This window comes from Orcinus orca, chromosome 3 (assembly GCF_937001465.1).
Source record: "Orcinus orca chromosome 3, mOrcOrc1.1, whole genome shotgun sequence".
In the NCBI taxonomy this organism is placed as follows: Eukaryota; Metazoa; Chordata; class Mammalia; order Artiodactyla; family Delphinidae; genus Orcinus; species Orcinus orca.
Window position 1 is genome coordinate 5487365 of NC_064561.1, and position 13207 is coordinate 5500571.

General features: G+C 52.4%; 1 protein-coding gene across 4 annotated transcripts in view; it reads left to right on the forward strand.

The window, feature by feature from the left end:
• Positions 1 to 13207, forward strand: part of ARHGEF18 (Rho/Rac guanine nucleotide exchange factor 18) — a 95076-nt gene that overhangs the window by 19172 nt on the left and 62697 nt on the right. For all 4 annotated transcript variants that reach the window (XM_033400933.2, XM_033400935.2, XM_033400938.2 and 1 more), the window contains 8 exons: positions 3780 to 4045; positions 4970 to 5120; positions 5748 to 5862; positions 6545 to 6602; positions 6935 to 6979; positions 7486 to 7563; positions 8488 to 8590; positions 8738 to 8879. In XM_033400933.2, coding sequence (XP_033256824.1) covers positions 3780 to 4045; positions 4970 to 5120; positions 5748 to 5862; positions 6545 to 6602; positions 6935 to 6979; positions 7486 to 7563; positions 8488 to 8590; positions 8738 to 8879 — 958 coding nt within the window. The remainder of the gene's footprint in view (positions 1 to 3779; positions 4046 to 4969; positions 5121 to 5747; positions 5863 to 6544; positions 6603 to 6934; positions 6980 to 7485; positions 7564 to 8487; positions 8591 to 8737; positions 8880 to 13207) is intronic.

Below are 13207 nucleotides of genomic sequence, written 5' to 3' on the forward strand. Positions count from 1 at the left end.
GGAACCAGAGAAATGATATGCTTGAAGTTGCTTTGGTGTGCTACTTTTTCTTAATATACAAGGAGATAAATAACTATTTACATTTTTAAAAAACGTGGACCCATGTACTATCTCAATCTGCACGCAGCAAGCCCTTTGGTAGAGTGGGATTCCTGGGACATCTCGTCTCTGGGTCTGCCATTGAGGGGGGACCCATCCCTCAAGGTTCCCCAGGGTTCCCAGAGCAGGAACCTGGATTTACTGTATCCTCTCTGGGGCATCAGGGCCAGCATACAAATGTTTAGGGAGATGCCTGGGAAGGTCCTCAGTGGGCCGGCTCCCATTTCTGACCCAGGAAATGTTGAAGGAAAGATACAAGTTCCCCAGCAAAGGACAAAGCCCCCTCCCTCCCCCCTCCATCTCTGTACCTGCCACAGCTGCCCACCATCCCCTTCCACCCAAAGCTCTGGCGGGGTTCCCACTTCTGCCTCCTGTGAGGGAGGCCAGATAGGAGAGGGAGTGGGGAGGGCCCGGCCCAGGCCAAGAGGCTGTCCTGATGTATTTATATTTATAGGAGGATGAAAACCAGAGAGGCAAGGAAACTTTTGGGGCCGTGGCAGAGGAGACAGGAGTTGGCAGAGGTTACCAAGGCACCAGGGATGGGACTGGAGTGATCTCGGGAAGGCTGCCGCTGAAGTCATAGGAGAACCAGGGGAACCTGGACCAGCCAGGGCCAGAGGTGTGGGTTTTTTGGACAGAGACTGAAGAAGAGGGACCCTGGTATATGAAAGATACAGGGAGGAAGCAGCAGGCAGAGAAGAAGCAGCCAGGGAGGTTGGGGGGAGAAAGATCAGTGGGTGCAGGTACTTCCCCGGCAGTCCAGTAGTTAAGACTCTGCACTTCCATTGCAGGGGACATGGGTTCGATCCCTGGTCGGGGAACTAAGATCCCACATGCCATGCAGTGCAGCCCCCCCCCATGGCCGGGGTTCAAAAAGCCAATCAGAGAATTGCCGTAGGATCCAGCAACCCCACTTCTGCAGATCTACCCAAAAGAGGTGAAAGCAGGGACTCAGACAGACATTGTACATCCCATATTCATAGCAGCATAATCTACAAGAACCAAAAGGTGGAAGCAACCCAAATGTCCATCAAAGACTGAATGGAGAAACAAAATGTAGTTTTGTTTATAGCCATACAATATGGTCCATCCATACAATGGAACGTTAGCCTTTCAAAGGAAGGAAATTCTGACCTATGCTAAAACACAGATGAACTTGAAAACATTACACTAAGTGAAATAAACTAGACACAAGAGGACAAAGATTGTATGATTCCACTTATACGAAGTCCCTAGAATAGGCAAATTCATAAGACACAGTAGAGTCGAGGTGACCAGGGGCTCAAGGAGGTGAGAACGGGGAGTTACTGTTTAATGGGTACAAACTTTCTCTGGAGGAAGATGAAAGAAAGTTCTGGAGATGGACAGTGGTGACGATTGCACAATAGTGTAAATGTACTTAATGCCACTCAGTTGTACACTTAAAAATGCTTAAAATGGTGAATTCTATGTTATGTATACTTTACTACGATTTTAAAAAAGAAGGAAGGTGTCAAAACTGTAGACAGCTCCAAGTGGGGGAGGTGAGAGAAAAAGCCAGACCCTGCATAGCTCTTCCACCCTCATTCCACGGCAGGTGTGGACACTGCCACCTGCGTCCTGCCAGCCAAGATCTGCAGCCGACCAAGAGCGTGGCTCTTGGCTGGCAGGTGTTTTCCACTTTCAATTGGCTGCTTCTCTGAAAATTCCCCACACCAAGTGTTAACAGGGACCTTCCTGTTACCCCTCCCCTAGTAAAGACTGGTCCAGGGATAAATAGGGTTGCAATATTGAACAGATAAAATTAAAGGATGCGCAGTTAGACTTGAATATTGTCATGTTTGGAATCTACTTACACTAGAAAAAAATTCGTTGTTTATATGAAATTGGAAGTTCACTGGGCATCCTGCATTTTATCTGGCAGTCCTATCCTGGGGCCTCTTATAGAGCTCATGAAGGGGGCCAGGTCTGCTCAGTGGGCCCTTCAGGCCACCAATTGGGACAGTCCATCAAGGGCTGCCTGAGCTCACATAGATGTCTGGGGTCACATCTGAGGGCTGGTTTTGCATGGAGCACTTGTAGAGGACTTCCCACCTACCCACAAAACCCTGTCTGAGGACAGTGCTAACAAAGGCCTGGAAAAGGACAGTCCCTGTCCTGCAGATCCTGACAGCCCAAAGGAGGGACACCTTATTTAGACTGGAGGAGTCAGGAAGGCAGCCTGGAGGGCATGCCCAAGCTGGGTTTTGACGGGTGAATAGGAGTTCACCAGGCTGCCTCTGGGTGGCTTGGGAGAAGAGGTTCTCCAAGGAAAGGAAAAAGCAGGTGCTCTGTCTGGGGGAGAAATAAATGACAAATAGACAAATAGAATGAATGGGAGGGAGAGAGAGGAAAAAGAAATAGAAGAGTAACAAGGGTAAGAAAGAGGATAGAGCTTTGGATCCAGACAGATCTGCGTTTGGGTCTGGCTCTGCGGTTTACTGACTGTGTGGCGCAGGACTGTGAGGTCCTTTCTCCTCCCTGAGCCTGTCTCCTGATCTGGAAAGTGGGACAACAGCGCCCCCTGGTGGAGCTTCTGTGGGATTAGGGTTAACACCCGTGTAGTTCTGGGTGCAGATTGGTTGCTGCTTTGGTGGATGTGGCAATCATCGTCCACCCCTGTGAATCTTCCGTGTCCAACAGCGCCTGGCACATCGATGCCTCATGGGTGGGTTGCGACGTGAGGCTGCAGACGGGCCAGAAGCTGGAGGCAGCCTACCCTGGAGCCCTTTGCACTGTGCTCACGAGCTCAGGCTTCTGCTGTCCGGGAGCGGAAGTTATTGCAGGGGATTTAGGAGCGCAGAGGTTCCAGGCTACCCTCTGGTAGGACGGAGCAGGGCCGGAAATAGGGGGAGGCAAGCGAGGTGCGGGGTCCGAAACTGTCATGTCTTAACATTTTGATAATTTGCTCATCACGGAACTCTTTGCACTGTATTGAGTTCTTTTTTTTAATATTATATTAAAGTATGATTTTCTTTATTCTTGAGTTTTGGGGCACCCCCTACAATTTTGTGTCCGAGGTGAGTGCCTCACTTGCCTCACCCTAGGCCTGGGAGGGAGACTTAGGGTACAGAAGACCCATGAGTACACACCCTAAGCAGCCCCGGGAAAAGACTAGGAGCCCCTTGGGACTTCCCTGGTAGTTCAGTGGTTAACACTCCGCGCTTCCACTGCAGGGGGTGCGGGTCCGATCCCGGGTGGGGGAATGAAGATAGCGCATGCCACGCAGTGCGGCCAAAAACAAAACAGACTACGAGCCCTGACACTGCCTGAAATTCCACCCGTAGCAGTGGCACCAAGGATAATTTACCTCCGTGCAGCGCTTTTGCAAATTGCGTTCACAGGCATGATCTTACGGCTTAAAACAAGCTGGGTGAGCCGACAGGACAGAGGTTATTTTGTCTGTTTCATAAAACCATCAGACAGAAATTCAGTAAGGGAGGTGGAATCAGGTCTGCCAGCCCAGATTTCTGGCCCCTTTTGGGGGGATAAAGCCTTGAAGGCCTGGGTTAGACATTACACTGAGGGGACCACCCCCATTCTACCCCACCTGCCACTAGATGGGCGCTGAACCCAGGTTGGACGGGAGGGGGGTGGGCAGGGTCTGCGAGTTGGGGGCCTCTGCTGCCCTCGGTCAATGCCTTTTCCCCATCCGTCTCCAGGAGGATGGAATTCCAGGGCTGCTCGGCAATGGCGAGAGCTCGGAGGACTTCAGCCTGGACTTGGGGGACCTTCAGGGCAGTGAGTATATCCAGGACCTGGGCCTTGAGGTCCCTTCACAAAGCCAGCCTAGGGGGGCCAGGGGCAGTGGGCCCCCTAGCGAAGAAGCCGGAGAAGACTCGCCCTTCTCCAGCCTGGCAGGGTCCCAGGGCCTGCCTCGAAGACGCAGCTGGGAGAGGTCACGGAGCTGCTCTGAGACCTGGCAGAGGTCAGTCCCGCCCCACCCCCCCAATGCCTTCCGGGACACACCCCCAGGGCGGCCAGGCTACGCTGCCCCCCTGCCTCTTAGTCATCTAGCTCAAGGGCCACCAGAGGTGTCTGCACTGTCAGAAGGGAGCCCCAAAGGCCCTCTCCGGAGATGCAGGCCTGCACACAGAGCTCACGTGGGCACATGAATCCGTGTGCATGGGTAAGCACGCACACGCTGAAGGAGCGTGCACCAGCCCAGACTAGAACTGCGTGAACCCGGCCGGCAGGCTCACACCTAGATGTGCACACCCGCCCGTGCACCCTGGGCGTACATGCCCACGCTCAACGCGCAGGCGTGCATCCTCTCCCTGCTCAAACCCAGGGACGCATAAACATGTCACTTGCACATGCGTGCACAAAGCCACAGATGCACTTGTGATCAAAACACAGATGCGTGCTCAGTGCCACCCACAAACCACAGTGGCAGCCCCAAACAGTAGAGAGGGGTGCTTTAGCTGCTCCCTCCACCCCTCACGGGTCCCCCCAGATAGAAATCCAGTCTGTGTAAAAAAAAAAACAGTGGGAGGGAGGACTTCCCTGGTGGTCCAGTGGTTAAGACTCCGAGCTTCCAATCCAGGGGCATGGGTTTGATCCCTGGTCGGGGAACTATGTTAATACCACATGCCGCTGGGCCAAAAAAAAAGGTTAAAAAACCCAAAACACAAAAAACAGTGGGCCCGCGATGCAAATGGAAATTCAGCATCAAATCCCCCAGCCAGACTCCCCACCCGCCTCTCTGGTACTGGGAGAGCTGGACCCCTCTCTGTGCCCTGTCCCCCCAGAGGGCTACCCATGGGTTCCCTCCAGGCCCCCATGCTTCACATGCTGGAGCTGGGGCAGCAACCAGGTGGAAGAGACCCGACTCCCTTCCTTCCTCCACCAGGCTCAGCCTCGAAGCCTCAGCTGCAAATGAGGGGTCCTGTCTCCCTCGGACACTGGCCAGCCTTGCTCTGAACTTGCCAGGAGAGGGCCTGCAGGCCTGGACCAAAGGGTGTCTGTCTGGGGGCGGAACCCCCCCAGAGGCACCAAACAAGGTGGGTGCAACCTGCAGCCACCCCGGACGATACCACACCTGTGCCCCCAGGCACTGTCTCTGCAGGTTCCAAGGAGTGCCTTGCCCATAGCTGGGGGGACTGCTTTATCATGGCAGGTGTAGCCCGTGACGGGGGAGTCGCTGGGTCCTGAGATCGCAGCCCAGACCTGAAGGTCCTTTGCTGGGCTGGGATCCTTGGCCATAAGTTCACCCCTGGGCTGGGGAGCAGAGTCATGTCTCCGCATCTTTGCAGCTGGAAGGAGGTGCTGCCTGTGACTGGACTTTGGAAGTAGGGAGGGCTCGTCTGAGGTCTGGGATTTTAGCCCAAAACTGGGGAATGCATGCTTGGAGCTGTTGCCTCTGCCTGGGGCATCTTTGCCCATGACCGTGACCTGGGGGGAAATGACTGGCCACGGCTGGAATTTGTGGCTCAGAATTCCAGCTGCAGCCCACAGCTGGGGTGGGTATGGCTCCAGCCCTCAGCTGCTGTGGAGTCCCAACGCTGTGCTCATGCCCCATGGCTGGGGGCAGCCCCTGTCTGCAGCTGAAGGCTGGGGACCCTCGAGCCGGCGAGCCTGCCTGCAGCCTGGGCTGTCTCCAGGCTTAGCGAGATGCTTATTCCCTGCAGGAATGTGACAGCCCCGAAAAAAGAGTGAGGTCACGGTCGGTTCCCGTGTCCTTCGATGAGATCAGCTCCCTGGAAATCTTTCCGGCTTTGGAAGTACCCACTCCAGCGGTTCAAGGTAGCCCAGGCTGGGGGTTTCCTTCATTCAAACCAAGTGGAATAGGGGGTTTCTGCTGGAGGGTCCTCTGGATGGGGCTGGTGGAGGGGGCTTAGGGTCCCCTGGACAGGAACTGGGCAGAATGCTGAGGGGGTGGGGGGGATTCCTGCATCATATGCCCTTCCCCCACTCCTACCCCCCCCCCCCCCCGCCCCGGGATCCTCCAGCCAAGGTGGACACAACACTGCAATGACCTGCAGGGCTCCCTCTTCTCCCTCTGACTCTGTCTCTTTCTTTATCTCCTTCTTTGTCTCTGAATCTCTATCTGAAGAGCTTGTGTCCCTCTGGTGTCAGACAGACCTACAGGCCAAACCGGAATCTACCACTTTCTAACAAGTCTCTAAGCCTCCTTAACCTTCTCACGGAGAAGGGGACAATTACTGTATCTCCTTAGGGTACATGGAGGGTTCACTGACGGCATATGTGTAAAGCGTTTAGCCAGTCGTAAGCACTCATGACACGCCGGGGACACTTCCATCCCTGGCTCTCTGCCCTCTTTTCACCTCTCCTCCCTGAGAGTGGCAAGCCACATCTGGACAGCCTCCATTTCTGCAGGGGTGGGTTCAGGGGGCACCATGCCGGGCTGGTCCTGCCCCAGGGCCCCCTTCACGCCTGTGCCTCTTGGGGTGGGGGCTGATTCCAGGCCTGGATCCACCGGTGCTGGAGTGCATGGAAAAGGACCACGTGGAGCCAGATCATGTGTGAGTGTCCACCCCTGGGTCAGGGAGGGACCCCCTGGACAGCCAAGGAGTCAAGGCTTGGGGAGGAGGGAGGCAGGGTGTAGCATCATCACTGTCTGTAAGTGACCAGCCACTGTCCCCCTATAATAATCTCGATCTTCTCTACCACACCATCCTTCTCCCCGGAGAGGGACCCAGACCCCTCAGAAAGGTTCTCAACAGCATGGGGAGGGGCTGGGGACCCAGTTTAGCTGCTGCATCAGCACCCCGGACCGGGTCGGGCAATCACAGCTCGCCTTGGGGAATGTCTGTCATGTGGGGCAGCTGTGGGCTGTTTTTATCTGCCATTGCAGGCTAATTGTCCAGCAGGTGCTTCAAGAACTCCGACAGTACCATGGGTAAGTGGAAAGGGGGCCAGGTGTGAGGCAACAGGTATGTGAGGACAGAGGCGGAGGACAGGTGTAGGGGGAAAGTGTAGGGGGACAGGTATAGGAGTGAACAGGCATGGTGTGAAGACAAGGAGAAATGGGAGGAAAACGGTGACAGGAGAGGTGGGAGGACGCCCAGGTGTGGGAAAGGGCAGGATGCAGAAGTGAGCCGCCACCAGTCCATGCACTACCTTTGTCCAAATGGGAAAAGGTACCTCTTTCCCAAAATACTGCCATCTGTTAGAAAAACGTCCTGACATGCAGATTTTGTTTGACCAAGACCTGTTTTTACCCTCTGCTGGAAAACCCCTCGCAATGACCACATATACAAGCCCACATGTGGAGGGATGGTGGGATCTCAGACATGGCACGGGGGGGCACACCTATCCACAGGAGCCCAGAGGGAGAGGGCCACGAGAGGGGGCATCTGCGGGAGGAAGGAAGGGCTGTTGTGTCTGTCCCCTCTGATCCTGCAGGGCCCGGGAGAGGGCTCGCTTGTCCATCAGCCCCGGAGGAGCCCACTCAAACCTCACCTGGTTCGAGTTCCTGTCCGAGTGAGTATGCAGAGCTGCTGGCAGGCTGCCACTGGATTCCCACAAGAGGTTACTGTGGGCCCTGAGCTGGGGGCCCCGTCCCCTCACTGGAACCATCAGGGCAATCAATGATAGGGGTGGTAGGGGGGCTCCTCATATGCCCTGGGAGGGCAGAGGAGGGCTTCTTGGAGGAGGTGACAGCTTGAGCTGGATTCCGATGGAACAGTAGGAGTTCACCAATACAAAGAAATGAGGATGGGGAAAAGAAATCGGTGCCTTCCTCAGGAACGGTGTTGGGGTGGGGCTGGGAGGAGGGGAGGGAGGGGGGAGTCAGCAGAGGCCAGAACACACCTGGGAAGCACAGGAGCACAGCTCTGTGGTGAGCGATGATGGTGAGCACTGAGGGGTACAGACTGGAGGTACGGAATCTCCCTCCAGGGACTAGATTCTGCGGGGGCTGGGTTTCTTTGTCAATGACTTAATACATATTTATTAAATGAGGGTGTGCCAGCCATCCAGGAGAGGCACGATCTGGGGCTGGAGCATTGGATGAGAAGAGGGAAGCCGGGTTTGACAGATATCCCACAGGAAGAATGGGCAGGATTTTAGGCTGATGGAGATAGGAAGGGGGCATGAATCAGAGGGAGGAGACTGCGATGGACAGGGCCCATCAAGGGACCTCAAGTTGGAGACCATGTCACCTTCCCCTCTGCAAACCTGGTCCCCAAGGTTCCTGAAATCTGCAAACCTCTGTAAATGTTTGTTCAGTGAATGAGTGAGTGAGAGAAGGAGGGAGAGAGTTAGGGACCACAGCAGGGGTGAAACAGGATGAAGGGGCCTCAGGGAGACAGATTCCAGGTGGATCCCAGAAGCGACCTGCAGGACTGGCTCAGAAGGGTCTTCTGGGTCTGCTGCGCTCTCCTCACCAAATTTTCTGCCCCTCAGGAGCGAGGACAGAGCGGGGAAGATGGAGAGAAGTGACAGGAGTGCCAGGGTGAAGCGCAGACTGAGTTCCCTCCGATGTCGAGTCACCAGGCAGAAGGAGAAGGTCAGGGGGCCGGGCTAGGGGTGGGGGTGGGGGGAATCCCCCTCTGCCTTCTGCTGCTTGTCAGGGTGCCCCTGGCTCCAGATCTCTATGCTTCGAGGCGAGACTGGATGCACAGGGCATTCTAAGGCCCACCTCTGTCCCCAACAGGGGAAGAGCCCAGTGCTTCTGAAAGACAAAGGACAGGATGCTCGAGAGCGGAAAGAATGTGTCAACGGGCACCAGCTGGCTCAAGGAACCTTCTCTGGCCACTCCAGCTGCCCGCTGTGTGGCAAACCTTTTCTGAACTCTGGTAAGTCTGGTGGCCCAGCCCATCCCCCTGGATGGCAGCCACTTCCTCTCCTTCACTTCCCCTAAATCATTCTCATGGTATCCTTCTCTCTTTGCATCCTCATCCTATTTCACCCTTTCTAAGCTCGGACCAACCCTGGCTTCCTGGATGTTCACCAGGAATCCATCCCTAAGAGCAGGGACCATTTGGTTAGCTTGGGCGCCCCCCTCCCCGCCGCCGCCAAATTCCCTTTGAGTCTCAGCTTTCGTCGTTGCAAAAATCCTTTGGCAAAATCCAGACTCGGGCAGTATATTAGTTAGCTAGGGCTGCGTAACAAAGTAACACCATCTGGTTGGCTTAAACCACAGAAATGCATTGTCTCACAGTTCTGAAGAAGTTCGACATCAAGGTGTCAGCAGGGCCAGGCTTCCTCTGAAGGTGCTAGGGAAGGGTCCACCCCAGGTGTCTCTCCTGGCTTCTGGGATTCTGGTGGCTTGTGCCAGCAGAACTATAATCTTCACATGGCATTATCCCTGGATGCCTGTCTACGTCTGAAATTCCCCCTTTCCTAAGGATGTCAGTCACATTGTATTAGGGGCTGACCCTACCGTAGTATGACCTCATTGAACTAAATAAAATGGCAATGACCCTATTTCCAAATAAGACCACCTTCTGATGTACTGAGGGGGGTTAGGACTATAACATATGAATTGGGGTCGGTGGGGGGAGGCACGATCAGCCCATAACAGGCAATTTCCTGCCTCCCGGGGCTGTCTGGGGTGTAATGGTGTCTGCTCAGGAAAAAGTACTGGGTTCCAGAGGCCTTGGAGGGAGATGACTCTGGCCTTTTCTGAGATTTAGCATATCACCTTTTTGAAAACAAATCGGGCTTTGTAAGGGAGAGAGAAGAGGCACCGGCAACTGCTTGTTAGTTGCAAATTCAGGCTAGTGCAGGGTTCCTCAGCCTTGGCCCAATGGCTATTGGAGGCCTAGTAATTCTTTGCTGGGGGAAGGGGGAGCTATTTTGTGCATTGGAGGACGTTGACCGGCGTCCCTGGTCTCCACCTACTAGATACTTATTACACCCCATCCCATGAGTCATGACAACCAAAAATGTCTCTAGATGTGGCCAAGTGTCCCCTGGGGGCTAGGATTGTCCCCAGTGAGAATCACTGCAGAGTGCAGTAGAGAACTGGCCCCAGGATGGGCTGTGCCGTGAGAGCTGTCCCTCCACCTGCAGGGCAGCTGCCTCCCTGTGACCTGAGCCACAGGTTTTGCATTTCCTCCTTGCCCGGCCCCACACGTGGGCATCTTCCTTCTTCCTGATTCCTCCCTCTTTCCGGAGCACTGTTTTTGCTGGTGCTGGGACTGTCGCCTGCTCTTCTCAGGGGTGTCCCCTTCGGAGCTTTCTCTGCATTGGAAGATTTCCAACCCGCTTTCTGACACATGGCCTCAGTTTTCAGCTGAGGCCACCTGGGCTTTGCCAAGTCTTCAGCATCTTAAAGTCCTTTTAAGCAGCAGGTGACTTCCTGTTTCTGTTGACTTCCTAATCTCTTCTTCTGGGGGTCGGGGGTGAGGTCTGCTGGATACAGGGACTTCCCTGGAGGGCCAGGATCAAGCCCCCACGGAGCTATATCTGAGGCATCGAATTCAAGGGGCAAGTGGGAGGTTGGCAGGAGGAAGAATGAGGTCAAAGATCCGGGACTGGGCCATGGACAGTACAGAAACGCATCCACGCTATAATGGCAGGGTTGAGTATTTTGCAGCACGTTCTCAAAGCTGAAAATATTTACCTTACGGTTCTTTATAGCCAAAGTTTGCCGATCCCCGAGCTAGCTTTCCCAGCAGCAAGGAAGATCCAGGGAAGTGACTTATAGTAGCCAACAGATCAATGAACCCCTTACACATCTGACCTTGAAGATGAGGGTTCCAACAGGGACTCATTTCCTGAAGGTCACTTTACAATCACAGAAGACTTTGTACAAATAGAGAGTAACATTACTATACTGAGCAGATACAATATCCCAAACACCAAGTCCTTTAAACAGATTTCCTCATTAATCTTCACAACTCTGTAAGATAGGCACTAGTATTCCCCCTTTCTACAGATGAGGAATCTGAGGCCCAGAGGAGTTAAGTTCTTGCCAAAGGTCACACAGCAGGGTCTGAACTCAGAGCCTGAGCCCCTGATCACCGATCCACTGCCACATGACGCCATTTAATATTTTTTTAACTTTTTTTTTTGATGTGGACCGTTTTTAAAGTTTTTATTGAATTTGTTACAATGTTGCTTCTGTTTTATGTTTTGGTTTTTTGGCCGTGAGGCATGTGGGATCTTAGCTCCCCGACCAGGGATCAACCCCGCACCCCCTGCAATGGAAGAGGAAGTCTTAACCACTGGAGTGCCAGAGAAGTCCCTATTTTTTGTTTAATAAAATTAATTTTTAATTCTTTTCGTTGTACCAAAGGCAAAATTTTATAGTTTAAAGGAAAATTAAATTATAGATACATGAAAACCAAAAGTTTAATATACCGAAGACACTCTGTTGTTTGACGCACTTAATGTCAATATTTGGGGCAATTTTTAAGGTTTTCCCACCAAAAAACGGCATTAATAATAGCTCTGTACAATAATATTTAGAGTAATAGGAAGATGAAAACACTTTCATACCATATTTTTGCCAGCTGTTCTAAAGACAGCAAACACGTGCTCAGTTGGTTTTCCTTCGCTTTGAAATAAGCTACCGGTAATTCTAAACCAGGCAAAAATGTATTGTTGCTGGATGGAATACAAGCGGTCATCCTTGCAAAAAGGTTTTGCAATGAGTCCTTGGCTTCTATGAAAGCCCTAAAATAGTAAACGAGAGACTAGAGTGTATTTTCAGATTCTGTGACTGGCTTCCAATAATCTTTTATCAGTAGACTTACAGGCAAAATACCAGGTACAAAGGATCAGATTCCATTCTTTGGTATAAGCATGAAACTGTTGTGGATTGCTGTCCGTGGCTAGCATAAAGCAACGAATTACCACGCGTAGAATGCAATGCAAGGCAGGCAGGAGGGATAACTTAAATGTTTTGTTACTTCAAAAAGACCAGACCTGGGACTTGTAAGTGGAATCTTTTGCTGCATTTTGGCATTATACCCTAACTTAGGATATACAACTATCTATCTGAGGACTCCCCTAACCCTCCAGTGGGCGGCAGATCCCTTTTCTCCCCGAAACTTTTCATTTTATTTTTTTAACTTTTTTTATTTTTCTTAATTTTTTTTTTTTTTTTTTTGGCTGCGCTGGGTCTTCATTGCTGCGTGCGGGGTTTCTCTAGTTGCAGTGAGCAGGGGCTACTCTTCGTTGCGGTGCGCAGGCTTCATTGTGGTGGCTTCTCTTGTTGCGGAGCACGGGCTCTAGAGCACGTGGGCTTCCGTAGTTGTGGCTCGTGGGCTCTAGAGCGCAGGCTCAGTAGTTGTGGTGCACTGGCTCAGTTGCTCCGCGGCATGTGGGATCTTCCCGGACCACGGCTCGAACTCGTGTCCCCAGCATTGGCAGGCGGATTCTTAACCACTGCGCCACCAGGGAAGTACTTTCATTTTAGGTTTACAGAAAAGTGCAGAGAGAGCCCCCTTACGTGGTTCACCTGGCTTCCCCTCATGTTAATATCTTATATGACCACAATATGTTTGTCACAATTTAGGAACCAACATTGGTACAGTACTATTAACCAAACTCCAGACTTAATTCAGATTTCACCAGTTTGGGGTTGTTTTTTTTCCATTAGTGTTCTCCTTCTGTTTCAGGATCCAATTCAGATACTACATTATCTTCAATCACCCTGTCTTCCCAGTCTCTCTGGTCTTTGAGGGTTTTTCTCCGTCTCTTCTTATTGTTCATGACCTTGACAGTCTTGAGAAATGTTACCCAGGTGTCTTGTACGATGTCCTTTAATCTGGGTTTGTCTGATGTTTTCTTATAATTAGAAAGGGGTTATGGATTTGGGGAACCTTCCTGGCTGATCAGATCGGGGGGACGTGCTATTGACATGACATCCGTGGAGATGTTTACCTTTAACACCTGGTTAAGGTAACATCTGCCGGGTTACTATTTTTCCCGTTTCCCTACTCTCTTCTTTGGAAGCGAGTCCCTCAATCCAGCCTACTCTCAGGATGGCAGGAGTCAAGTTCCACCTCCTGGAAACATCATTTGACTTTCGGGACAACCCTTTGAGGTCAGGGAAGATCGGAGCTCGTGTCACAGAAATGATGTGGCTAGCACTCAGCGTGGCCCCTGGTACTTACAGGCAATGGTAGCACCTACTGACATCATCATTATTTCTTGTTGTTGAGGAGGCAAA